The sequence below is a fragment of the Aythya marila genome, assembly GCF_965140915.1.
Source record: "Aythya marila genome assembly, chromosome: 3".
Classification (NCBI taxonomy): domain Eukaryota; kingdom Metazoa; phylum Chordata; class Aves; order Anseriformes; family Anatidae; genus Aythya; species Aythya marila.
The window spans coordinates 82,024,143-82,048,772 of record NC_139044.1 but is presented as its reverse complement, the minus strand read 5'-3'; the positions used below and the strand labels follow the sequence as shown (position 1 = coordinate 82,048,772).

Sequence of the window (24,630 nt, the reverse complement as noted above, 5' to 3'; positions counted from 1 at the left end):
AGCTTTGCCAGCAGTCCACTAGAAATTGGTCAGGCTTAACTAACTGCTCTGGCACTATGTTTTCTCTTCCTTCTTTCATGTATACAGTGGAGGTGAAAACCTGAATTGGGATCCTGTTTTCCAGATTTTTTTCTTCAGATCAACTAATTCACAAGCGTGTTCTCCTGCCATGATTGTCTAGGGGTCCAGAAACCATGGTTAAAGGAGAGCAGGGGGGTCTCCTATGGGAGACCGAGCACTCCCACAGCCTGTGCTGTGCCTGTCTCATCAGATGGCAGGTCTCAATACCCAGTTTGCTTTGCTAACAGCTGCACAGTCTGTGAAGCTGTGAATAAGTGCTAGGTGTAGCCAAACAGCACACAGCTAGATCCAAGCAGCCCTGAGCCACTGCAGTGCCCATGCAGCAGCACCGGCCCCAGGACCAGTCCCCAACTGCACCCTACAGTTTGCGTAGCAATGTCTGTGCTGAGATTTCCCAAACTCCTCTGGCTTTCTTCCTCCTGTGACCTGGGCTTGCCTTCAACTTATTAGAGTAATGCCAGGCCTGAACACTCGGTGAATCTGGCTGGCAATGCGTTTCTTCAGCTGCAGCACGGCGGCGACTTCTCTGTCGGTGGTGTAACCATGGGGCAGGATTGCTCAATGCCTGTGGCTCTCCGGCCTTTGATGTTTGAGTCTTTAGGGACACCGTGATTGCATCGCATGGTGTCAGCTTTCTGTCGCTCCGGGGAATTCCCAAGTTTCTGCAAGACTTTCCCTATTAAAGTCCCCTGGCTTTGCTCCCCCTGTCCTCCTCTTGGGTGACTTCCAGACTTCAGGTATGGGGCTTTTGAGGGCTCGTGCCTCTGCTGTGGTTTTGGTGCTGTCTGCTCTTGAGGCCTGGGCCCTGGACAGCTACATTGCAGCCGTCTATGAGCACAGCGTGCTCTTGTCAGAGGACACTGAAAAACCTACTTCTCCTGAGGAGGCTTTGATGCTGATGGACAGAAACATGGATGTTTTGGAAGTGGCCATCAAAGAAGCAGCCAGACAGGTATTATGACCTAGAGACGTGGCTTTGTTAAATGTTCATCATTGATATGGGGGGGAGGGAAATGTTCTTTGTTTTTGTATGTTGATACTAGGGTGCCCACATTGTTGTGACTCCTGAAGATGGCATTTATGGCTGGGTGTTCACAAGGGAGACAGTATACCCTTATCTTGAAGATATTCCAGACCCACAGGTGGACTGGATTCCATGTGCTGATCCTGAAAGGTATTGTCTCTGCTGTGTGAGGGGGAGTGGTCTGGTGGGAAAAACAGCTGTGTTTAGCAGTGCTAATGGTCCAGGACATTTAAAATTATACACAACTGCTGTGAGAGGAAGGCAGGTTAGACGTATAGTTGCCATCAGTAGCTTCAGACAGCTTCCTTTGTCGTTTTTCTCCATAGGTCTTTCTCACTTTAATTCTTTTGGGTTTTGGTAGTATACTCATGAAAGTCAAGATTTATTTAAAAGTAAAATAAATAAATAAATAAATAAAACAAATAAAAATGCTTGCAGATTTTACTATTTCATAATGCATTCCATGCATGCTGTAGAACGTTTCTGTGATTCTATGTTTGAGATTTAGGAACATTACAAATATTTGTGAATAAAATAACTGCTACTATTCAAAGCTTATTCTGCACTATTTTAGATTTATATTTTTTTAATCTTGACCCTAAGTGAACAAGAAGTATGACATGGTGGCCTTTTTATTCTGTTAACGTATTTTATTTCCATCAAATTAAAACATAATCAGTTCTTCTTAACATCACAGCATTGTAAAGGGGAGGAAGGCAAAGTTTTTCCTTAATAAATCACACCATTTTTTGAGACTTATGAGGAGCAACTGAGGGAATTGGGGTTGTTTAGTCTGGAGAAGAGGAGGCTGAGGGGAGACCTCATCGCTCTCTACAACTACCTGAAAGGAGTTTACAGTGCAGATGGTGACACTCTTGAACATGAGGAAGCAACCTCAGATTCCAGCAGGGGAGGTTTAGACTGGTCATTAGGAAGAATTTCTCCACAGAGTGGGTGCTTAGGCATTGGATCAGGCTGCCCAGGGAAGTGGTGGCCTCCCCATCCCTGGTGGTATTTAAGAGACGTGCAGACATGGCACTAAGGGACTTGGTTTAGTGATAGGACTCACCAGATGTCCTGGATGATCTACAAGTTTTTTTTTTCCAACCTAGATGGTTTCATGATTCTGTGATATGGTGAAAGGTAATGGAACACAATGCAGAAGAAACAAATCCTGAGCAATGTCAAGATGGCAGCTGAATCAAGAACTGGAGCAGGATGCTGAGATTAGCCCTTATGTCGCTGTCACATCAGTGCTCTGCTGCACAACAGCAGCAGAAGGGAGAATTAGAGGGTGCAAAGATTCGCTTTCATTGTGAGGAAACTGCTGTGTTCCTCAGTTTTTTGACGTGAGATGAAGCCAGAGTTTCAGCATCCTAAATTTTGAAACAAAAACACCGTGTCCTGTTTAATAACAGAAAACAACTATATTGTATTAGGAGTATCTTACTTAAACCTACTGTTGTGATCTGTAGTCTTATTTTTGGCGTTTATACCAATTCACTGGTTTTGATGTCTTATTTCCTTCCTTTCCTGCTGCTTAGATTTTCTCCTTCACCAGTGCAGAAAAGACTGAGCTGCCTGGCAAGGAATAACTCCATCTATGTGGTTGCAAATATGGGAGACAAGAAGCCATGTAATTCCAGTGACCCAAAGTGCCCAGCTGATGGTCACTACCAGTACAATACCAACGTTGTCTTTGATTCAGAAGGGAAACTGGTGGCTCGTTATCACAAGGTAAGACAATTCTACAAAGTTTAGGAAGCATATGATCCGCGGGTGATTAAAGATTTGGAACAAAGGCTACTTCCCAGGCTTATGTGTATTAGAGTCGTTATTTAGCAGGTTTCACATGGTGAGTAAAAGTCACTGCCTTAAGATACCTTCACTCCTGCTATTCTGAAATTAATAGCAAGTAATTAAATGAAATTAATTAAACTCAGACCTCTGTTTTTACTGTTTCTCAGTAGGAAGTGACGCATGAAATATTAAAACTTTAACATCCTAAATTCTTGCTAACTAAATACAAATCCCCTTCGCTGGTGTAAATCAGAACCACGAATATTTGTGCTTAACTACTCTTACAATGGTAAGAATTATTTTAAAAATTAAGTAGTAACATGTCCACAGAATATATTCTCCATTATTTGTATTTAAGTGAATAAGTATCGTAATGAATATTATTCTGAATCAAATAATTTGATTTCTAATGTTTTGTTTTTGTTTTCTCTTTTCTTTCTTTCCACAAACAGTATAACCTTTTTGTGACAGAGAAACAATTTAATTATCCCAAGTATCCAGAATTTGTGACTTTCAATACATCATTTGGATATTTCGGCATTTTTACTTGTGCAGACATACTCTTTCATGACCCAGCTGTGGTCCTGGCAAGCAGATTTCAGGTTGACACAATTCTATTCCCAACTGCTTGGGTTAATACACTTCCACTTTTGTCGGCTGTCCAGTTTCACTCAGCATGGGCTATGGGAATGGGTGTCAACTTTCTTTCGGCAAATACACGTAACTCCACTTTAGATATGACAGGTAATGTGATATTGGTCTAATTGACCGTGTTCATGTGGATAACATTATATTTATTATATCTACATAGTCCATTTGACCTGGGCTGAAATACCCATAAGCTTTAGGCATGCATGTGCATGTCAACAAGATTATCACAGAATCATTGAATGGCTCGGGTTGGAAGAGACCTTAAAGATCATCTAGTTCAAACCCCCCTGCCAGGGGCAGGGATGCCACCCACGAGATCAGGTTGTGCAGGGCCTCATCTAACCTGGTCTTGAACACATCCGGGGATGGGGAATCCACAACCTCTCTGGACAATTTGTGCCAGTGCCTCACCGCCTTCTGAGTGGATTAGGACAATAGAACTTGTACAGATAAAGAGGAAATCAAAATACGATATGTAAGAGCTCAGAAATATTTTAAGATAGCTGGAACACCTTTAGTTTGTTAAATGCTCAGTTCTGAGATTTAACGCGTGTGATTCTACATCTTCTGACCCAGACCTTGGTGTTTATCTGTGTTTTGTTAGTGCGAAGGGCCAAACTCTTTTCCTCCACTAGGTGGAAGCCTAGTGCTGAGAAATGCTCTTGTAAGTCTTGCAAATACTGCTTCTGGACTGGTGATCTTGTGAAGTTTTCAATGTATAGTTTTACTGAACAGATGGTAGAAGTCAAGCGCAAATTTAATGCTATTTTTTAACTCTAACAACTGAGAGAAATATGCTGGTGTTGCTGAAAAGCATCTTCGAACTTTACTTTCCAAATGAAAGCAAATATGGGCCATTACTGTTGTCAGTCATTGATGATCCTAAGATAGATAATTCATATTCTTTATGGATAGGTTTTATTCTGGGATTTAAAGATGCACCTGTGTAAATAACTTGCATAGAAGTGTGACTTTTGGTGATTTCTTTCCCTTACAGGATTGTTTTGAATTGACAGCGTTACAATTCACTTTAATCAGAAATACTGATTTCTGATGAAATGATTTCCTCTCTTCACGAGGAATATGTATTTTCAACCTCTTAAATCCTGTATAACAGCATAGTGTACTAATCTTGTCATTTACAAGAAACATCAGAGTTTGGTCTACATTCTGCTGATTGCAAAAAGCATTAGATCAGGATTGTAGTGTATGAAGGCTTAATTTAGTTTCAGAAGAGTCTGGTAAACATTAGAATAAAATCTGGCACATGTTCAGTTAGTGAAGACTGCTTCCTTGTACCATAAACACTTGCTTTCAGATTGCTTCCTGGTTTTGTGTGTTTGCAGGGAGTGGTATTTATGCCCCAGATGGTCCAAGAACATATTATTATAATACTGAAACAGAAAATGGTCACCTACTTGTGAAAGAGCTGATTTCACATCCACGTCAGTCTCCTGGCTATCCTCCTGCCGTTAACTGGAAGTTGTATGCCAGCAGTATCAAATGGCTTCCATCAAATGACCACTATTTCAGTGGCGTCATTTATCATGATCTCTTCTCCTTTACTGAACTCACTGAGCCTGAGGGAAATCGTGCTATTTGCCAGAAGGACCTCTGTTGCCACCTGAGTTACAAGATGACAGAGAAGCAGAAAGATGACATTTATGTTCTAGGTGCCTTTGATGGACTACATGTTGTTGAAGGAGAGTATTATCTGCAGGTAAAGGTTTTCTATTCTTATTTGGACAGGCTAGAATGTTCTTTTTGCTGCCCCTTTGCATTTGTCCCATATTTAATTGAGGTGGTTCAGAAGGAAGCATTTTTATGCCCCTCTCAAAACATTTGTTTTCTTCATGAGGTATTTTGACTTTGTTACTGATGTTGATCCTGCCTTTCTGTGTATATTATAAATTATGAAAATCCAGACTGAGTTATCTCCTATGCTCTAACACTTCAAGGTTTCCATATATGTGTACAAAAGGGAGAGAAGATGTAAGAGATCTCAGTGTCTTCATAGGGATGCTCATGTCACAAAAGAGAGACGTGGATTTTGCCATTGTGCTGATGTTATTCTCTAATGTGCAATTAGAAGAAACTAAATTACAGATATAACCTTTGCATCCAAATGGCTTGTCAGTATATTTGTCAGGTTCTTTTAAGTTTTGCAGTTAGACTTTTTGTTAATATTATATCTTGTCTGCTTCTTTCTAATTAACTGTAATTTTAATCATAATATCAATCAAAATATTAAAAATCCAACTCTTGATTTTTTGAAAGCTTACTGGTACTTTGATTTTTCTATACCCTCTCACCACAGGTATGCACACTGCTCAAGTGTAGGAACACAGACCTGAGCACGTGTGGACAGCCGGTGGAGACTGCACAGACCAAGTTTGACATGTTCTCTCTCAGTGGCACGTTTGGCACTAACTATGTCTTTCCAGAGGTCTTGTATAGTGGAGTGCAGCTGGCCCCTGGGGAATTTGAGGTACTAAGATACCATTGGGAGTTATCAGCCCTGTAAAACAAATAGTTAAAAAGCCACTGTGAGACATGGAAGCAACTTGGGAGATATCACTGTCCTCAGTTTCAGTAATTGGCCTGAGTACAGCAACTCCATTTCACAATTCTCTTATCACTTGAACAAATAACTGGAACTCTTACAGGCTGTCAGGAAATTCCCAGATCCGCCCATATTTCCCCCCAGTTCTCCTAGAGTAAAATCTTTCCGAAGACAGAATTGGTATGGCCTCAAACATGGTAGCTCCATGTAAAAGACTCATATATGCCGTGCTTTGTCTTTTTTCTAAGACTTCTCTCAACTTTTTTCTAAGACTTCTCTCAACAATCATCAATAAATGTTACTTTGTGCTTGTCATACAATAATATTACTTTGTTTATGTTCCCGTTTACTATGCTTTTCCATAACTAGGTACTAAGTGATGGACGTGTGATAAGCCGGACTGGTACATCTAAGCCAGTTTTGAGTATAACGCTCTTCGGGAGATGGTATGAAAAGGACCCCCCACACACAGAGCAAGCTTCACCATGATTTCACTTCAGATGCTTTAAGATCTTGTCTGCTTGTTTCTAATTAATCATAATATTAGTTAATCGTAACATTAATGTTAATGCTAATACACATAATTGTAATGGCATTCTGTTTCTCAGGTTGCACTAACAACATAGCCATTGCACATTGATTTGTTTACTTAATTTCGCAACAAAAATAAATTACTCTGCTAGACAGTTCTGTATCTGTTTTTATACGATAGCTTTGGATTGTCATAGGCTTGACCTTTATCCCACTGGGAACAAGAGATATAGAAAATAAAGTCCACTGGCTTTAGTGGTATGGGATACAGACCCATAGTAAAGAGGATTTTGAACTGTTCAGGACACTGGTAGGGAGGGTCCCTTGTGAGTCAGTCCTGAAGGGCAAAGGGGTCCAGGAAGGCTGGATGCTCCTCAAGAAGGAAGTCTTCAAGGCACATGAGATGGCTGTCCTCGTGTGCTGTAAGATGAGCTGGTGGGGAAGAAGACTGACAAGACTGAACGGGGAGAGTACAAAGAAGTTGCTAGCATGTGCAGGGACAAAATCAGGAAGGCTAAAGCCAGGCATGGGCTCAACCTACTGCTGTTTCTACAAATATATTATTATTATTATATTATTATACAAAAAATGTTTTTACAAATATATTAACAATAAGCGGAGGGCCAAGGAGAATCTCTATCCCTCACTGGATGCAGTGGGAAACATGACTACTGAGGATAAGGAAAAGGCTGAGGTTCTCAATGCCATCTTTACATCTGTCTTTAATAGTCAGACCACTTATCCTTGGGGTACTCAGCCTCCTGACCTGTCTGCAGTGGGGAGTAAAACAAACCCCCCATGATTGATGTGGAAATAGAGACCTGCTGCTCCACCCGGACTGTCACAAGCCCATGGGGCCAGATGGGATCCACCTGAGGGTGCTGAAAGAGATGTGACTTCTGGGCCGCTTTCCAGCATCTATCAGCAGTCATAATCAATTGGAGAGGTCCCAGATGACTGGAGACTTACCAATGTGACGCCCATCTATAAGAAGTGTTGTAAGGAGGACCTGGGAAAATACAAGCCTGTCAGCCTGACCTCAGTGCTGGAGACGGTTGTGGAACAGATCATCTTGACTGCAATCACACAGCATGTGCAAGACAACCTGGGGAGCAGACCCAGCAAGCAGGGGTTCATGAAAGGCAAGTCCTGCCTGACTAACCTCATCTCTGTCTATGAACAGGTAACCCACCGGGTGGATGAGGGAAAGCCTGTTGGCGCAGCCTACCTAGACTTCAGCAAGGCCTTTGACATGGTTTCCCACAGTATTCTCCTGGAGAAGCTGGCAGCCTGTGGCTTGGACAGGTACACTCTGCTGGGTTAAAAAGTGGCTGGATGGCAGGGCCCAGAGAGTGGTGGTGAACGGAGTGAAATCCAGCTGGCGACCAGTGGTGTTCCCCAGGGGTCTGTGTTGGGGCCCATCCTCTTTAATATCTTTATTGGTGACTTGGATGAGGGAATCGAGTGCACCCTCAGTAAGTTTGCAGATGACACCAAGCTGGGGGGAAGCGTTAATCTGCTGGAGGGTAGGAAGACCCTGCAGAGGGACCTGGACAGATTGGGTTAATGGGCAGAGGCCAATGGGATGAAGTTCATCATGGCTAAGTGCCAGGTCCTTCACTTTGGTCACAACAACCCCATGCAGTGCTTAGTGGGTGATATTGGTGGTAGGGGGGATGGTTGGACCAGATGACCATGGAGGTCTTTTCCAACCTTAATGATTCTATGATTTTTAATCAGAAGTCAGTTCCAGAACTGATCATTCAGCTCCAACTCTGAATACACCCTGTTCTAAACCAGAGAAAATTAACAGAAACTTTGGAGTCAGAAGGTTGAAATTTGAAGTTATCATTTACTTTCAAAAAGAAAATAAGCCTCTTAAAAATGCAGCTTCAAATCAGATAGTCAGCTCAGCACACACGGTAATATGTCAGCATGCCGTGCCCTAAGTTGCAATTGAAGAAGGCTACTTGATCTTCGTGACCACAGTTTTACAGTGTGGTACATTTCCATTCCACATAACTATTGATAACTGGGTCACCTTTTTCAAGCAGTCAGGTGGATCCATATCAAAAATTCTCAAAATGAGCAGTTTCACAGGGGCACACCTGTTTCCCAGCTGAAATGGTTGCTGATGCTGATGTGAGGAGAGTCAAAAGTGTAAGCAGGTGCTGGCAAAGGCTGGCTAATAGCCTGAATGGACTGAATACACTTGTGTGTGCCAAGTGAGTGTGCTGGATTTTTTTGTGTGGTATTTGGCTGATTTTTATGTGAGGTTAATTCTGTTGTTTGTTTAGCAGGTTTGTTTTGAAATAAAATCATTCACATTTAATCTGACCAAAGTCATAGAATAATTAAATTATAAATAAATATACTTGCAGGGTGTGAAATACTTTGAACAAAATGAACATTGTAAAAACAAGATTTTTTACAGTCTGTAGATCCATTAAATGGTAACCCTATGTAATGGATACAACAGAAGTAATGGAAAACACTTTACTTGTCATGGAAAAAAAGTACTCTATCTCTGCATGTGTGTGTACACCCCTGGACACAGTGTCCTTTTACAGCCAAGCAGCACAGCACTGTGTTGGGCTAAAACAGCAGAGGGGGCTGATCTCAGCCTGGCCACCTGACCTGGCTGCTCTGCCAGGGTTGCGTGGTTTCAGGTGTGTCCCTTCACACAGGTTTTTCCATGCAAAGATTAACACATAAGGAGTCATTTTCCAGGCAGCTTCTCTCAGCACAAGGAGCAGGACTACGATCTGAAGGCAGACTGCCTCTTTGGCTAAGCTGACAGCACCGAGTTGCACCCAGTGTCACCAAAGTAAGTCCTCGGTAACCACTGTCCTCACATGGTAGCAGGGAAGGAGGAGAGTGGGCTGGGAGAATGGAGGTGTGAAAAACAGAGGGAGATCTAAGATAAATATCCTCTCACAGTGCCTGTAGTTGTGTATAGCCTGGACTGCTGTAGTTTCGCAGGGGGTTGACTCAGTGGATATGTAGGTGATTTATTTATTTTTAACTCAGGTTAGTTCCTTGGTGCTGGGTGAGCTCCCAGTTCTGCAGGCAGCTGGCGGTGGTGCCTGCTGGCCCAGGCCCAGACACCTAATGTTGCTGTAGAAACCCCGTTCTGGCAGGCCGACTTCAGATGCGTGCCTCTATGCCTGCCTGGCTGCAGTAGTCACCCTTCCGGGCTGAATGTTTTCGTAGCTCTCCCTAAACACAGCAGAGTTTACCACTTCCTCCTTCAGACTTATGGCTCACTGCAGTTAACAAGACCCAGACAGGTTTCATTTGTTTAGAAAATCAGAGCAACAACAACAAAGTCTCCCAAGCTACATTACTTCAATTACCACTAACATCTCCACTGCACCCTTTTAAATGCTCATATTTAAGGCTCACGAATGTGCCTTGTGTCTTATCTACCAATGCACGTAGAGAAATACTTGATGGTGAATGTTAGTAGGTGCAAGTTGATGTTCTTAATGCTTGAAGCCATTGGTCAGCACTGCTCTTGCAGGGAACTCTGGTGCTTACGTTCACCCACAACATGTGATATTCTGTGATTCTGTGATTTCTGCTCTTCCTAGGAGATGGTTCTGCCATGGTAGCAGGACATAAGCAGGCAGTCTGCTCTGCTTCGTACTATTCAGGAAACTTTTTCTAAATGAGAATGCTGCAACTATTAGAATGTCAAAAGAAAAAAAAAAAAAGGAAAATGACATAAAAAAACACATTGGAACTGAAGTCAAAGATTAAAAATGAAGACTGCTTTGATCAATAAACAGAATGATCCCAGGGTGAGGAAGGGTGAGCTGAGGAGCTGGAATGCTGTGGTGTGGGGTGAGCTGCCCTGACCTCTGCTTCAGGCATGTGATGCCAAACAGTGAGGCACGTGGATAACAGGCTGGCTGGTGGCTTACCTGCCTGATTTCAGGAGCAAACATTCCCTCCAGGTGCATATTTGCTGGTGACAGGCTATTGGAAACTCACATACAGCTAAAGAGAAGCAACTGGGAGAGCCTCTGGGATAAATGCAAGGGACAGGTCTGTCACTGGCACATTAGGTACATGACATTTAAGTGCAGTGAGATGATAATGTAATGACTCCGGTCTAAAGAAAGTCTGGGATGCAAGCTGCAGATAATGGCACCTAGCACAGGAAATAAGGAATGTGATGACGCTAGAATAAAGCAAACAGTTTTTAAGGTCTTCAGTTTTGCCACAACAGCTCCAGAGGTGGCAGTGGTTTTTATAAATACATAAACACAAAAAGGAGGACTAAGGAGAATCTCTGTCCTTCACTGGATGCGGGAGGAAACTTAGTGACAAGAAATGAGGAAAAGGCTGAAGTGCTTAATGCCTTCTATGCCTCAGTCTTCAGCAGCAAAAACAGTTGTTCTCTGGATACCCTGTACCCTAAGCTGGTGGAAGGAGGTGGGGAGCAGGATGTGGCCCTCGTAATCCACAAGGAAATGGTTGGCGACCTGCTACAGCACTTAGATGTATGCAAGTTGATGGTGCTGGATGAGATCCAACCGAGGGTACTGAGAGAACTAGCAAAGGAGCTGGCCAAGCTGCTTTCCATCATTTATCAGCAGTCCTGGCTATCAGGGGAAATCCCAGTCGACTGGCAGCTAGCAAATGTGACACCCATCTACAAGGGCCGGAGGGTAGACCTGGGAAACTATAGTTCTGTCAGTCTGACTTTGGTGCTGGGGAGGCTCATGGAACAGATTATCTTGAATGTCATCATGCAGCACTTGCAGGGCAACCAGGCGATCAGGCCCAGTCAGCATGGGTTTATGAAAGGCAGGTCCTGCTTGATGAACCTGATCTCCTTATATGACAAAGTGACGTGCTTAGTGGGTGAGGGAAAGGCTGTGGATGTGGTCTACCTTCACTTCAGTAAGGCTTTTGACACCATTTCCCACAGCATTCTTGAAAAACTGGCTGCTCATGGCTTGGACTGGTGTACGCTTCATTGGGTTAGAAACTGACTGCGTATCCGGGCCCAAAGAGTCATGGTGAATGGAGTTAAATCCAGTTAGAAGCCGGTCACTAGTGGAGTACCCCAGGGCTCAGTACTAGGGCCAGTTCTCTTAAATATCTTTATCAATGATCTGGATGTGAGGATCGCGTGCACCTTCAGTAAGTTTACAGACGACACCAAGTTACGTGTGTGTGTCAATCTGCTCGAGGGTAGGAAGGTGCTTCAGGAGGATCTGGAAAGGCTGGACCGATGGGCTGAGGCCAGCTGTATGAAGTTAACAAGGCCAAGTGCTGGGTCCTACACTTGGGGCACAACAACCCCAATCAGCAATACAGGCTGGAAGATGAGTGATTAGAAAGCTGCCAGGCAGAGAAGGACCTGGGAGTATTGGTGGATTGGCTGAGTATGAGCCAGCAGTGTGCTCAGGTGGCCAAGAAGGCCAACAGAATCCTGGCTTGTATAAGAAACAGTGTGGCCAGCAGGACTAGGGAAGTGATTGTCCCCCTGTACTTGGCTCTGGTGAGGCTGCACCTCGAGTACTGTGTTCAGTTTTGGGCACGTCACTACAAGACGGACATTGAGGTGCTCGAGCGAGTCCAGAGAAGGACAACGAAGCTGGTGAGGGGTCTGGAGAACAAGTTTTACAAGGAGTGGCTGAAGAAGCTGGGCTTGTTTAGGGTGGAGAAGAGGAGGCTCAGGGGTGACCTTATCACACTCTACAGATACCTTAAAGGAGGCTGTAGCGAGGTGGGGGTTAGCCAATTCTCCCATGTGCCTGGTGACAGGATGAGGGGGAATGGGCTAAAGTTGTGCCACGGGAGGTTTAGGTTGGATATTAGGAAGAACTTCTTTACTGAAAGGGTTGTTAGGCATTGGAAAGGGCTGCCCAGGGAAGTGGTTCAGTCACCATCCCTGCAGGTCTTTAAAAGACATTTAGATGTAGAGCTTAGTGATATGGTTTAGAGGAGGACTTGCTAGTGTTAGGTCAGAGGTTGGACTCGATGATCTTGAAGGTCTCTTCCAACCTAGATGATCCTATGCCTCTGTATCCACCTTTACGTGAGTGTCAGAGTTGAGCAAAAGTGTGTTACAATCAATGACAGAAAAAGTACAACAGCAAAAATTGGACTGTTCTTTCAAGTCGTGTTTAATAATATACTTTCATATTGGCATTATTACTCTTTGCATTAGCCACAGTTCAGTGACTGCCTGTGTGCTCTGCCAACTCTTCAGTCTGAGTTGCGACATCCTCACTTTCTGATGTTGTGATGTCCTACTTTTCTGTATGTAACCAGAGACATTTGATTATAAGGTAATGCTTTAACTGGCCAGCACTTCCTCCCTCCCTTATTTAAGTTAAACTTTGACCCTTCTTTCTTTTCTGTGTATACTTCCTTTTCACCATTTGTCTGTGGCTCAGAGCATTCAAGCAATTGCCAGGCAGCAGCCATGGTCCCTCCCCGGCCTGTGGTGCACGCTGCGGTGTTTGCCCTGGCAGCCCTGCAGGCCCTGGCCTCAGACACCTTCATTGCGGCTGTGTACGAGCATGCTGTCATCCTGCCACGTGCCGCTCAAGAGACAGTTTCTCCTGAAGATGCTTTGGCCCTGATGAACAAGAACATGGACATCTTGGAAGGAGCCATCAAGGAAGCAGCCCAGCAGGTACGAGATGTATCCCGAGTGGTGTTAATCGTGTGTTCTCCTCCCACTGCCCCCACCCCCGGGATGTACTGATGGAGACTTCTTAACGGAGCCTCTTCTGCCAGGGCGCGCACATCATTGTGACTCCTGAGGATGGCATTTATGGCTGGGTTTTCACAAGAGAAGCCATCTACCCATACCTGGAGGACATTCCCAATCCAGAGGTGAACTGGATTCCCTGCACTGATCCCACAAGGTGATTCCTTCTGCACCTGTTTGTCTGATCTTAAGCTGGTGTCCCATGGAGTTGTGAGCTGTTCCTAATAAATGCCTAGGAACTGCTAATGCTTTTGACATCATACAAGTTTCAGTTATAGTTGCATATCATATGAAGGTAAATCACAACCTAAGATTCACAAGGGAAACCTGTTAAAAATATTTTTAATTCAAAAAGAATTAGAGTTTAAAGACACTTTAAAGAGGTATTAAAAATATATCGAATTGGAGATTGGAGTTGCTAAATGTAGACAAAACCTTTTTTTTTTTTTTCCATTTGGAAAAGCTTTGATTCCAGAATATGCTGCTGCTTGTTGCATTTTCATTTTTTCCACATTGTTTTGAATGGAAATAATTGGAAATTTTTAATGCTAGTTTTTGATTTGTTTTGTTGGTTTGTTTATAAATGCTGCATTCATATAAAAGCACACATACTGTTCTTGTGAAGAACTGAAAACTGGTTTCTGAAAAGCTAGTAACAGCGGTGATGAGGTCACTAGTCAAAGTCAAAATCTGCAAGTGATACAAACACAGAAAGTTTTAATCTTATTTTTCATGATTACAGTAAGGTAAAGTCCTAATTGCTAGACTCTCTTTGCTCTCGAACATGATATGTCACTCAAGTGTCATGTTCTAGCAGGACTGTGGTAACATGAAGTTGCACACTGGACTTTAGGCTCATACAGTATGCAGTAAGTGCTCAGTCACAGAACTACAAACATGGTCTGGCTTTTGCAATGCAGCTTTCTTCACCTGCTCAAAGATGAAATGCTAAGACCATGGTGTGACATCTGTAATAAGATTCCTCAATGGTCCCAAGAGGAAGACTCACAATGGAGAATGTGTGCTGGGAGAAGTGCAGGATGAGCAGCTTTTTACTGAGACATAAGTTAACTAAAATATAAGGATTCTTTCTCAATAAGTGAGGTGTGGGGGGTAGCAACATGTCTAAGCATGTCTTTATTCCAGTTCCTCAGTTAGGTTTTGTGAAGGTGATGTCTGTATCTTTCCACTGTCCTAAATCAGGTTTTTCATCAGCAGCCTTGTGCATAATGCCTGCCATCACATTCTGGCATGCCCTATTCCTTAGTGCTCCCTACATAACTGGCATAACAGTCCTTCTGCATGTTCCATCTCATGTATGACCTTTCACAAAACAACGGTGATGAGCGTGCCCTCCCCCAGCCCCAGGATTATCTACTCTCTGCAGACCCCATTCTGGGTGCCCAGTGCACTGGCAGGCAATCCAGCGATAGCATTTCCCTCTAGACACCAATGGGAAGGCTTCAAGGCTTCAGGACCTGCCCCAGGGCACAGAAAGCAATCCACAGGAGTACTGCAGCCACCCTATGTATGCCTGCCCTGATGTGACTGCAGAATCAGGGATGCTGTCAGCATGCCTTCAGTGATCCAGTGATGGGCACCATGGTCAGTACATCTTTTCTTATTTTATGTTATTTTTCTCCTGGTCTAAAACACATTAGATTTGCTCCAACACCAGTGCTGGAACGACTCAGCTGCATGGCCAGGAATAACTCCATCTATGTGGTTGCAAACATCGGGGACAAGAAGTCGTGCAATTCCAGTGATCCCAGCTGCCCCAGTGACGGTCGCTACCAGTACAACACCAATGTTGTCTTTGACTCAGAAGGGAAACTGGTAGCTCGTTACCACAAGGTAAGCAGTGGTCATGGAAGCCATTTTTTTCACATCTTCCAAAATGTCTCCATTAGGCAAGTCAATTTAATGCCAGTAATTGCTCTATGGCAAATACCTCCCTCGTATAGGTTTTTGCTATAATTTAAAATAATCTCTGTTCCTGTAAAGTATTGACACTAAATTTGTATTTGTAAGTTTCTAAAAGCAGACTAGAATGAAAACAGTTTGACTGATTGCTTGGGTCCAATGTTAGTTGGTTGACTGCCTCAGTTTAACTTCCTTTTACTGGAAATCCTGCTGCTTGAGCAACCCTAGTTTTATGTGCCAGCTTTTTACCAGAACACCCCTTCACGTTCCAGCATTTTAAAATGTTCACCTGCATCTCATTTTACATGAACAGTCTGATTTAAGGAAAACAGGCCCTTTCCTATCAATGTTTTTCTTACAATGTTTCAGCACAGCTTCTGGACAGCTTTTGCATAACAGGATTTGTGGAAATTGCTGGGAGCAAAAAGTTATGAGAGCACTGAAACATTTACAACAAATGAAAGTATCTTTTTTTCTTTTCTTTTTTCTTTTTTCTTTTTTTTTCCTTTTTAGTTTTATGTACCTCTTGGTGGTTTTATCCTGCTTGGCAGCCAAACTCCACCACAGTCCTTTTCGTTGCCCAGTATTGGGCTTGGAGGCTTGAGATAGAAATAGATTTGATCAGAGCGCTGTAGAGGGAGCTTACAGTTATCGTACTTAGTTAACAGTTGCTAGTCACAATGTTGTCTGGGTTGTTCTCATTATTTCTCTATGTGATCCTGTTTTATATGATCCATGACACGTTCTCCCTTTTACTGTATATCAAGCTGGAGAATTTGTTAAAGGCTGTGTTTGGTTTTGTCAGCTCACTGTGCGGTAAAGCACTGGCCTTGAGCCTAATCTGGAGAGAAAATACAATGGAAAAGGCTCAAGGGTTGAGATAAAGACAGGGAGATCGCCCAACAATTATTGTCGTGGGCAAAACAGACTCATCGCAGGAAGATTAATATAATGTATTGCCTATCACTACAGGCCTAGAACACTGAGAAATTAAAAGCAAAATAAAACCACCTTCTATGCCCCCAAACAACCCCTTCTATGCCCTCCCTTCTGAGCGGTGCAGGGGAATGGGGAATGGGGTCTGTGGTTAGTCCCTGATGCTTCATCTCTGCTGCTCCCTCATGGTCCCTCCCTGCCCCTGCTCCCTGTGGGGTCCCTCCCATGGATGCAGTCCTTCCCCAACTGAGCCTGCGGGGGCTGCCCACAGGCAGAAGCTCTTCAAGCACTGCTCCACCAGGGGCCTCTCCACAGGCCACAGGGGAACTTCCTGCACCTCCTGCCCTCCTTCTGCACCGACCTTGGGGTCTGCAGGGCTGGTTCTCCCACACTTTCTCACTCCCTCTCCTAGCTGCAGTTTTACAGCATTTTTTCTCTTTCTTCAGTCTTCTCTCTCAGATGCTCAACCAGCATTGCTCCCTGGCTCGGCTCTGGCCAGCAGCAGGTCCCTTTGGAGCTGGCTGGAGCTGGCTCTGACCTGACATGGGGCAGCTGCTGGGCTCTGCTCACAGAGGCCACCCCTGCAGCCCCCCCCTGCTACCAAGCACTCACCATGTAAACCCAAGGCAACCTACTTGTAAGGGTCATCAAAGTTGTTTGGGGTTCATATACCAGATATATCACACTGACGTGGGTAGACTGAAGTCAGTTGTTTATTTAATGCACTTTGGACCTAGTATTCTACCTAGTTCTCCATGGGTGATGCCAAGATACTTGCTTGCTCACAAACTGGATGAGCCTAATGCTGGTCCCCCATGTGCCAACCAGGCATGGGCCAAGTGCCAAGTTCAGTAACGCTGAACCCACTTTCTGGCTCGGTTACGTACGTTTATTGCCTAGGCTGCTTGTATATTAAAGGACTCTTTTGGTTAAGGAGAACCCAAAGGAAGAATGGAAATGTTACAAAGCAGGGAGCATCACAGACTTGGATTCTTCTGTCAGCTGTGACAATTTACCTCCTCTTCATCACCACCACCTTTGTTTTCTTCTGTTTTGTGGTCACCTTTTGCTGTCTCATGCTTCCTTCCAGTACTGTTGTGTTGGTACATTCTGTCCATGCATCTTCACATCAAAATTACCAACCCACCAGATGCTCTATGCTCCTCTTCCATTATCATTTCTCTTCTATGTGCCTTTTGGCTCACCGGGTTTTTAAAATTAGGTGGGGAGATGGGAAAGCTAATTTTTAAAGGAGCTGCAGGTAGCTGACACAATAGACCAACAGATAGCCAGATGTTTTTTTTAGCTAGGTGCCAGGACAATACGTGTCTTCCCATGTCAACTTTTTGGTCACTACAGTGATCATACATATGATGGCTTCCATCACAGAATAAAAACCTGAAGTCATTCAGAACAGTTTTGCAGAATGACTCCAGGATATGGCAGTAGGTACCTTTAACTATTTTCTGGTTTTATTCCTTCCCCTATAGTATAATCTCTTTATGTCAGAAGAACAGTTTAATTACCCTAAAGAGCCAGAAGCTGTCACCTTTGAGACACCCTTTGGGAAGTTTGGCATTTTCACTTGCTTCGACATCCTTTTCTGGGAGCCTGCCGTGGTGCTGGTGAGCAAGCTCCAGGTGGACACGGTGCTCTTCCCAACGGCCTGGATGAATGTCCTGCCCTTTCTGACTGCTGTGGAGTTTCACTCTGCCTGGGCAATGGGCATGAGAGTCAATTTCCTAGCTTCCAATACTCACAACACCATCATGTCCATGACAGGTAATTAATTTTAACTCTGTCTGAAAAATCATTATAACCAGGAATCTTTTTCCCCTATTTTGCAAGGTCATTTTGCAGAGGACTATAATGTGTTTATCTGGAAGGTAAAGAGTTTAGCCAACAGATTTTAAACCTGGCAAACCCTGTCCCTACTGGTGCCATATATGGCATAGCAAAATTTCTGGTGTTATCTTTTCTCCTCCCTAGCTTCTTAGGAGTTTCCTTTTTTTCTTTTAATGCCTCCAAACAAGTAGTAAGTTACTGCTGCTTCTACATGAGTAGAAACTTCTGAAACTTAAGCTCTTTTCCTTTAGACCTCCAAATCTGTTCTTAAATGCAGAACTGTGTTGTACAGCCAATGCACGGCTCCATTTATTCTGGACAAATGAAATACTCATTTGTAGCTGTATTAAATACAGTTGTGGAAAAGTGTTGAAATCATTTTTTCAGACCTATTGCAGTAACACTGCTAAGAAGTGTGCATTTTCTTTTAAAAGTTTGACACTGATTTTCTAGAGTTTAGCTTATGGGATAATATATTTCAGCTAGACTGTGCCCTGAGATCACAATATTGGATTGGGGCTTCTCATTTGAAATGCTTAATAGGTTACTGCTTGTTGTCCATTTTGTGTAGCTGAAGGGCAGAGCTCTTTGACAGTAATAGGCATGGCAGATTTTCTTTGATTTTCATCCATCACTTGGCACTGGCCATGTGTGAATTACCCAAGTGCGGAGTGTTCAGATGGTATAAACTGAGCTAGACAGCTATTATCTCTTGCTGTGCCCATCAGGATGGGCTTGCGATGCTTGTCTGTGTGGTGTTTTGGATGGTCTCAATCAGTAGTTAGTCCTCTTACATCAAATTGCCAAGAAAGAAGGAATTTTCAGTCAACTCTGTTGTTACTGGGGAGGTCATGAATACAATCATAAGATAATACTATCTGCCTTTAGGCTATACTGAGCAGACCTCATGTAGAGAAATAAATGCTACTCTTTGCCAAAGCATGATCTCTATACTGAGTTAATAATAGTTGTCTTCGGTGAGAATAAAATTTCTACAATATTTATAAAAGACTGGATAAGCTAGCAATAATGACAATTAAAAGGACAATGTGAAGTGTTTGAACTATTTTGGACTGAAAATTGCATTCTCCTCAGGGAGCGGCATTTATGCACCAGATAGAGCCAGAGCTTATTACTACAATATGAAAACTGAGGATGGCCGTCTTCTCATTGCTGAACTAGATTCACACCCTCGCCTTTCTCCTGCCTCCCCTCGTGCTGTCAGCTGGAGTTCATATGCTTCAAGTGTAGAAAAATGCATACCAGATGAACATGACTTCAGTGGATTGATCTTCTATGACCAGTTCACTTTCACTGAGCTCACTAAGCCTGAGGGGAGTATCACCGTTTGCCAGAAAGACCTCCACTGTCACCTGAGCTACAAGATGGCAGAGAAACGAGAAGATGAAGTTTATGTGCTTGGTGCTTTTGATGGGCTTCATGTTGTTGAAGGACAATACTATCTGCAGGTAAAGATTCTTTGGGGGGTGGGGGGATGGTGGTTAGGAATTTTAGAAATTTTAGAAATTTTAGGAAGTTTCTTTACAGGGAGAAACCTTCAGCTCCTTGGGGCAGGAGGGGATAAGGACAATAATTTATTTCTTGTATGCTATGGTCCTGGTGTCCTATTAGTTAGCAACAGGAAGTAGTTGCTAAAATGTCCAAATATCCAAATGTGCCTTTAAATCCAAGAAACGCAGTGCAGAGGTCTCTCATCTCTCAACCTCTTTTATGTTCCCAGAGGCCACACGCTATTTTTTAGACATACAGTATTGGCTAAACAGGGAGTTACGCTTTAGTCTTCTGTTGTAAGTATCTGCAGTAAGTGTTATGAATCTCTCCTTTAATCTTTATCAACTGGTTGCTGTTAAAAAAATCACTTGATTATCTATATTTATGAAATGCTCTGATAATTTGGATTCATGAAGAAGTTAATATTTTGTCATTTTTTTCAAATTATAGCTATGAATTTTACTGAAATGGCATATAACTTTTACTTGGAATATCCACTCTTCCTCTTTTTTAATCAAGTATGTGGGAAGACACTGAGTTGCATCCTAGATAATAGTTTGTTTAAAGCTGTATTTTTTGCCTTCATAATTAAGTTATTGTGCCAGCAGATTAATTTATTTTTTTTTAGTTACTTTTCTCTGCCAGCAGGGCCTTTGCATACCAGCTGGCATAGACTCCAGGATATGTAGAGAGGTTTTAGCCAATGAACAGCTCAACTAATGCATCTAAGAAGATAGCTTGAATAAAATCAGTTCTTGGTGAGCTCACTTGGAAAATCTATTTCAGTGATTGTGAAAGCTGCCAGATGGTCTCTACCAGTACTGAGTATGATAGAGCAGATAGGAATTTCTACTTTTTTGTTGTTGTTTTAATATTTTTTTTAATTTCTTCAGAACACACTGAGAGAATTAGATTTTTTGTCTGCATATTTGCATTTCAATAGGAAAGCATATTTGCTGATGAATAATACTTTGGTTGTTTGCAGCTATGCTTCTTCTGGCTCCCAACACCTGGCATGAGTAGACAAAACAGTTCCATCATCTGGCAGCAAAGCCAGCCGGTGTTACTTGAATCTTCACAGAAGTGCTAGCCCTATTTCATATTTCATCATAGTGTCTCTAAACATTTATCAGCTTTAAGATGGAGAATGCTTATGGTTAAACCATAAGGACAAAAGGAAAACGTTACCATTCCTACTTTCCTTTATGTGCTACTGCTGCTAATACAAAATTGTAACAGAGGATGCTGACTTCATTACATGGTCATCTATTACAGAGTCATGGAATGGTTGAGGTGGGAAGGGACCTCTGCTCAAGCAGAAGCACCTAGAGCCAGGTTGCCCAGGACCCTATCATAGAAGCATAGAATATCCCAAGTTGTGAGGGACCCACAAAAATAATAGAGTTCAACTCCTGGCACCCAACACAACCACTCAAAAATCAGATGGGATGTCTAAGAGCGTTGTCCAAACGCTTCTTGAACTCCAGCAGGGTCAGTGCCTGCACAGTACCTTCACCTGCACAGTATAGAAGTGCTTCCTGATGTTCCAGCAGAACCTCCTGTGTTCTAGCTTATGCCCATGGCTTCTTGTCCTGGCACTGGGCACCACTGAGAAGAGCCTGTCCTCATTCTCTTTGCACCTTCCCATCAGATATTTGTAGACATTGGTAAGATTCCTCCTGAGCCTCCTCTTCTCCAGGCTGAACGGTTCTAACTCTCTCAGTCTTTCCTCACATGAGAGGTGCTCCAGTTCTTTGATCATTTTGGTAACCCTACATTGGACTCCTAGTATGTCCAAGTGTCTCCTGTATAGGGGGCAAGGGAGGGGGCAGACAGAACTGGACACGGTATTGCAGGTGATTCAGTGTGATACTGCAGTATTCACCAGAAGTTGGATGGAGAACATGAAATTCAGATTTCTCACAATAGACTAGACAATCTAATGAACTGTTATTAGCAACACGTACGCATACCAGTAAGAGGACTTGTGTGTACGGTAATCCAGTGCACACATGAGGAGGACTTGGTTTCATTTTCCTAAAATTTCCATTCACAAATTCATCTTTATAAGACTTGTGAGAAAGGAATCTTCAAATAAGAACTGGCAACTAGAAGAATTAGTGGAAATGCCACTGGCCTGCAGGGATCAAATAAAGAACTCTGGTAGTGCTTACATCAGAAACAAAGGTTATTTCTAACTATTATGGCAGTACAGGTCTGTAATACCCTCAGTCAGGTCAAGGGTGAAAAAGTAAGCTACAACTGAAGTTTATGAAAGAGATTTTGATTTAAGATTATAAAAGAAATTAAGTGACTGACACCTACTCCAACACACACAAAGTTTAATGGCACAAGGCTTTCATGTCAGAATATTTCTGTCTTGCTTAATATGTTGTCTTTTTGACTTCCCCACAGATATGCACACTGCTCAAGTGTAAGAGCACAGACCTGAGCACATGTGGGCAGCCGGTGGAGACTGCGCAGACCAAGTTTGACATGTTCTCCCTCAGCGGCACGTTTGGCACTAACTACGTCTTTCCAGAGGTCTTGTACAGCGACGTGCAGCTGGCCCCTGGGGAATTTGAGGTAATGGAGCACTCCGGAACTGGTTCATGTTAGACTTTCTGTGGACTAGTAGTGGAATAACTACATCAAAACAGCTAAAGAGAACTTTTTCTTAGTGAATAATCAGACATATTTTATACTTTTCAATGAAGTCACTAGTAAGTGATATGGTCTGATGTACCTTCTTCTTGTTTTCTTACATCCTTCTGAGCACTTTGTTTGTTCATAGTAGTATTTCTCTAATTATGTCTTTCTCTTATTTTTTCCAATCAGGTATTGAATGATGGGCGTTTGATAAGTAAGACAAAACCAACAAAACCAGTTGTCACTGTGACACTTTTTGGTCGGTGGTATGAAAAGGATCATCTATAACAAGACCCACAACTGACAGCCTTCCCGTGATGTTACCATAACTGAAGCTGTACACTAATAATCTCACGTCCAAATGAGATACTCTACAACAATAATCAGGATTGTTTCATTCTTCACATTGAACAAACTTCTCAATGTGATTTGTATAGGAAAAAATCGGCAACATTCTTTTATTGCTACCATTTATTGAGAAGTAACTATTTCTATATTATAAGAATATTAATCTTTTATTAGTACAAAATAGCAGTTGTGTTTCACTGTTTTCTGGAATTTTTATTTTTCTAGCCCTCAAATTCTGTATTTTGGGACAGAAGATAAATTCTTACTAAAATTGCATTGCATATTTTATAATTGCAGATTGCTGAGATCAGTAAATAAAACACTGAAAGATGCAGTTTGTGACAGCTCCATGCAACAAAGCTCAGTAATGTTTTGTCTCTGATATGCAGCTCCTAATGCTAATTACTTTACAAGTCTATTCTTTTATCACAGTTACACAATTCTTTCTTCTGTCTGTGTTGTTTTGTGTTTGTTGTCTTTATGCCAAAGGTTAACATTGTGTGGCATGTAGCAGCACAGAACAGTGCATGATGGAGGCTAAGCCAGAACTCCAATCAAAGAGCCCACCCTGAGCCAAAATCTGTTGTCTGTTCTTGTACAGAACTGAAGATGAATCATCATTTTTCAGAAATCTCTGTTAACCCAAAACTTTAAACTGAAAACCCAAAATATTCCACTTGCCGGTTCTGAACAAGTTTGTCAAGACCTTCTGGCTGTACTGGATACAGTGCTGGAACTGTGTGTAGCCAGAAAAGAGGTTACTGAGTGACAGTGTATGTAGCAGCTTCTTCCTCCTATCTTTTCTATTTCTTCCTTGTCATGTAACACCAACATATGTGAAATAAGCCTTACCCTTTGCTTCTTGATCATAATGATGGGTGGTGCTGCCCTGCAAGTGCATTAACTGTTGGGATTAGGGGGTTTAGATTTCTACTAGATACTAGCAACTCCTGGTGAGAAAGCACTATTCATGTTTTTGCTTCCTCATCTTCCCCTGTGACCAGGGGAAGCATATCCTCTTCCTTTAGCATATTGGTGTATAGAGATATGCATCTCTTTCTGTGGACTTTTAAAAGGGGTCAGACACCCCTATAAGTCCCAATTCCACTTCCTTTTTCCCCACACAGGCACCATTTCTGGTCCCAGCACAGCACTCTCAAGGTCTTCAGTTCCTCGTACTTTGGTTACAAAGTTGACAAGAAGGTAGAAATGCAAATCCTATCTGGACTCCAGCACTAGTTATCACTGCTGGGCACCATATGACCTTTCTGCTTTCAAAGACAAATAAATAGTTGTGACACAACACAATATCATGAACTTGTTCATCAAAATCCCAAATCTTCCTAACCCTATACCGTGCTCTGACTCATGGAAGCTCAACATCAGTGCTGCTAGAGCCACGCTCTTTCAAAACCTTCTTCGCTGTTTCAGTCAGTGGTTGCCTGCCCCCAGACAGATCTCAATTTAGCAAGGGTTATTCACTCTGATCCTCTTCCCAGGTATACAGACTCAGTGCAGACACTCCTTGTCCCCAAGGAACCTGGCGGGTCATGATGCAACTTGCCTGAGGAAAGGATCTGAGTTTAAAGGACTCTATGGTATGCAAGGAGGTTTCATCTTGCAGTGTAGAAAGGATGTAGTGGGAGCATGTGGTGAGGCTGGGAGGCAGCTCCTTCAGGACTGGTACAAGTCTTTTGGCTAAGGAAATGGATGTGCACGTAGTATATGATCCCAACCCTGAACCTGGCAAGTACTTTGAATTTAGGATTTGGTTCAAAGACCACTGCTGTCTGACTAGGTAGATTTACGTGTTTGAATGTTGAATGTTTTCTCATAGAAGGCTGGCATAAGCCATTATTGCACTAAATTCTTTTTGCCGCAAAGATTGCATAATATTCATAATCATGAAATGTTTTGTTGTATGAAGTGAGGCAGGCATACAAAGTATAATCCTTTTCAAATCTACCCATTCATCCACATACCAACTCACTGTGCATAAAGATAAGTCTGTGCGTAACCACTGATAACAAT

The 24,630-nt window shown here is 42.7% G+C and overlaps 2 protein-coding genes across 3 annotated transcripts; both read left to right on the top strand.

Annotated features, from left to right (window-relative positions):
- Positions 1-717: 717 nt before the first annotated feature.
- On the top strand, positions 718-6,805 carry LOC309875799 (pantetheine hydrolase VNN2-like). 2 transcript variants are annotated; one of them, XM_082755496.1, is made up of 7 exons: positions 726-1,033; positions 1,125-1,255; positions 2,650-2,842; positions 3,358-3,649; positions 4,903-5,276; positions 5,874-6,044; positions 6,489-6,805. In XM_082755496.1, the coding sequence occupies exons 1-7, from the start codon at positions 821-823 to the stop codon at positions 6,606-6,608; spliced, it is 1,494 nt and encodes a 497-aa protein (XP_082611622.1). In that variant the 5' UTR covers positions 726-820; the 3' UTR covers positions 6,609-6,805. The 2 variants fall into 2 exon arrangements, with proteins under 2 accessions (XP_082611623.1, XP_082611622.1); XM_082755497.1 differs by lacking the exon at positions 5,874-6,044 and having other exon boundaries at positions 718-1,033.
- A 1,131-nt stretch (positions 6,806-7,936) lies between these two features.
- On the top strand, positions 7,937-23,012 carry LOC309876418 (pantetheinase-like). Its single transcript, XM_082756659.1, has 9 exons — positions 7,937-7,955; positions 9,381-9,477; positions 13,067-13,308; positions 13,413-13,543; positions 15,048-15,240; positions 17,736-18,027; positions 19,186-19,559; positions 22,018-22,188; positions 22,441-23,012. Exons 3-9 carry the CDS (start codon positions 13,096-13,098, stop codon positions 22,537-22,539), a joined length of 1,473 nt encoding a protein of 490 aa, XP_082612785.1. The 5' UTR covers positions 7,937-7,955; positions 9,381-9,477; positions 13,067-13,095; the 3' UTR covers positions 22,540-23,012.
- Positions 23,013-24,630: the final 1,618 nt, after the last annotated feature.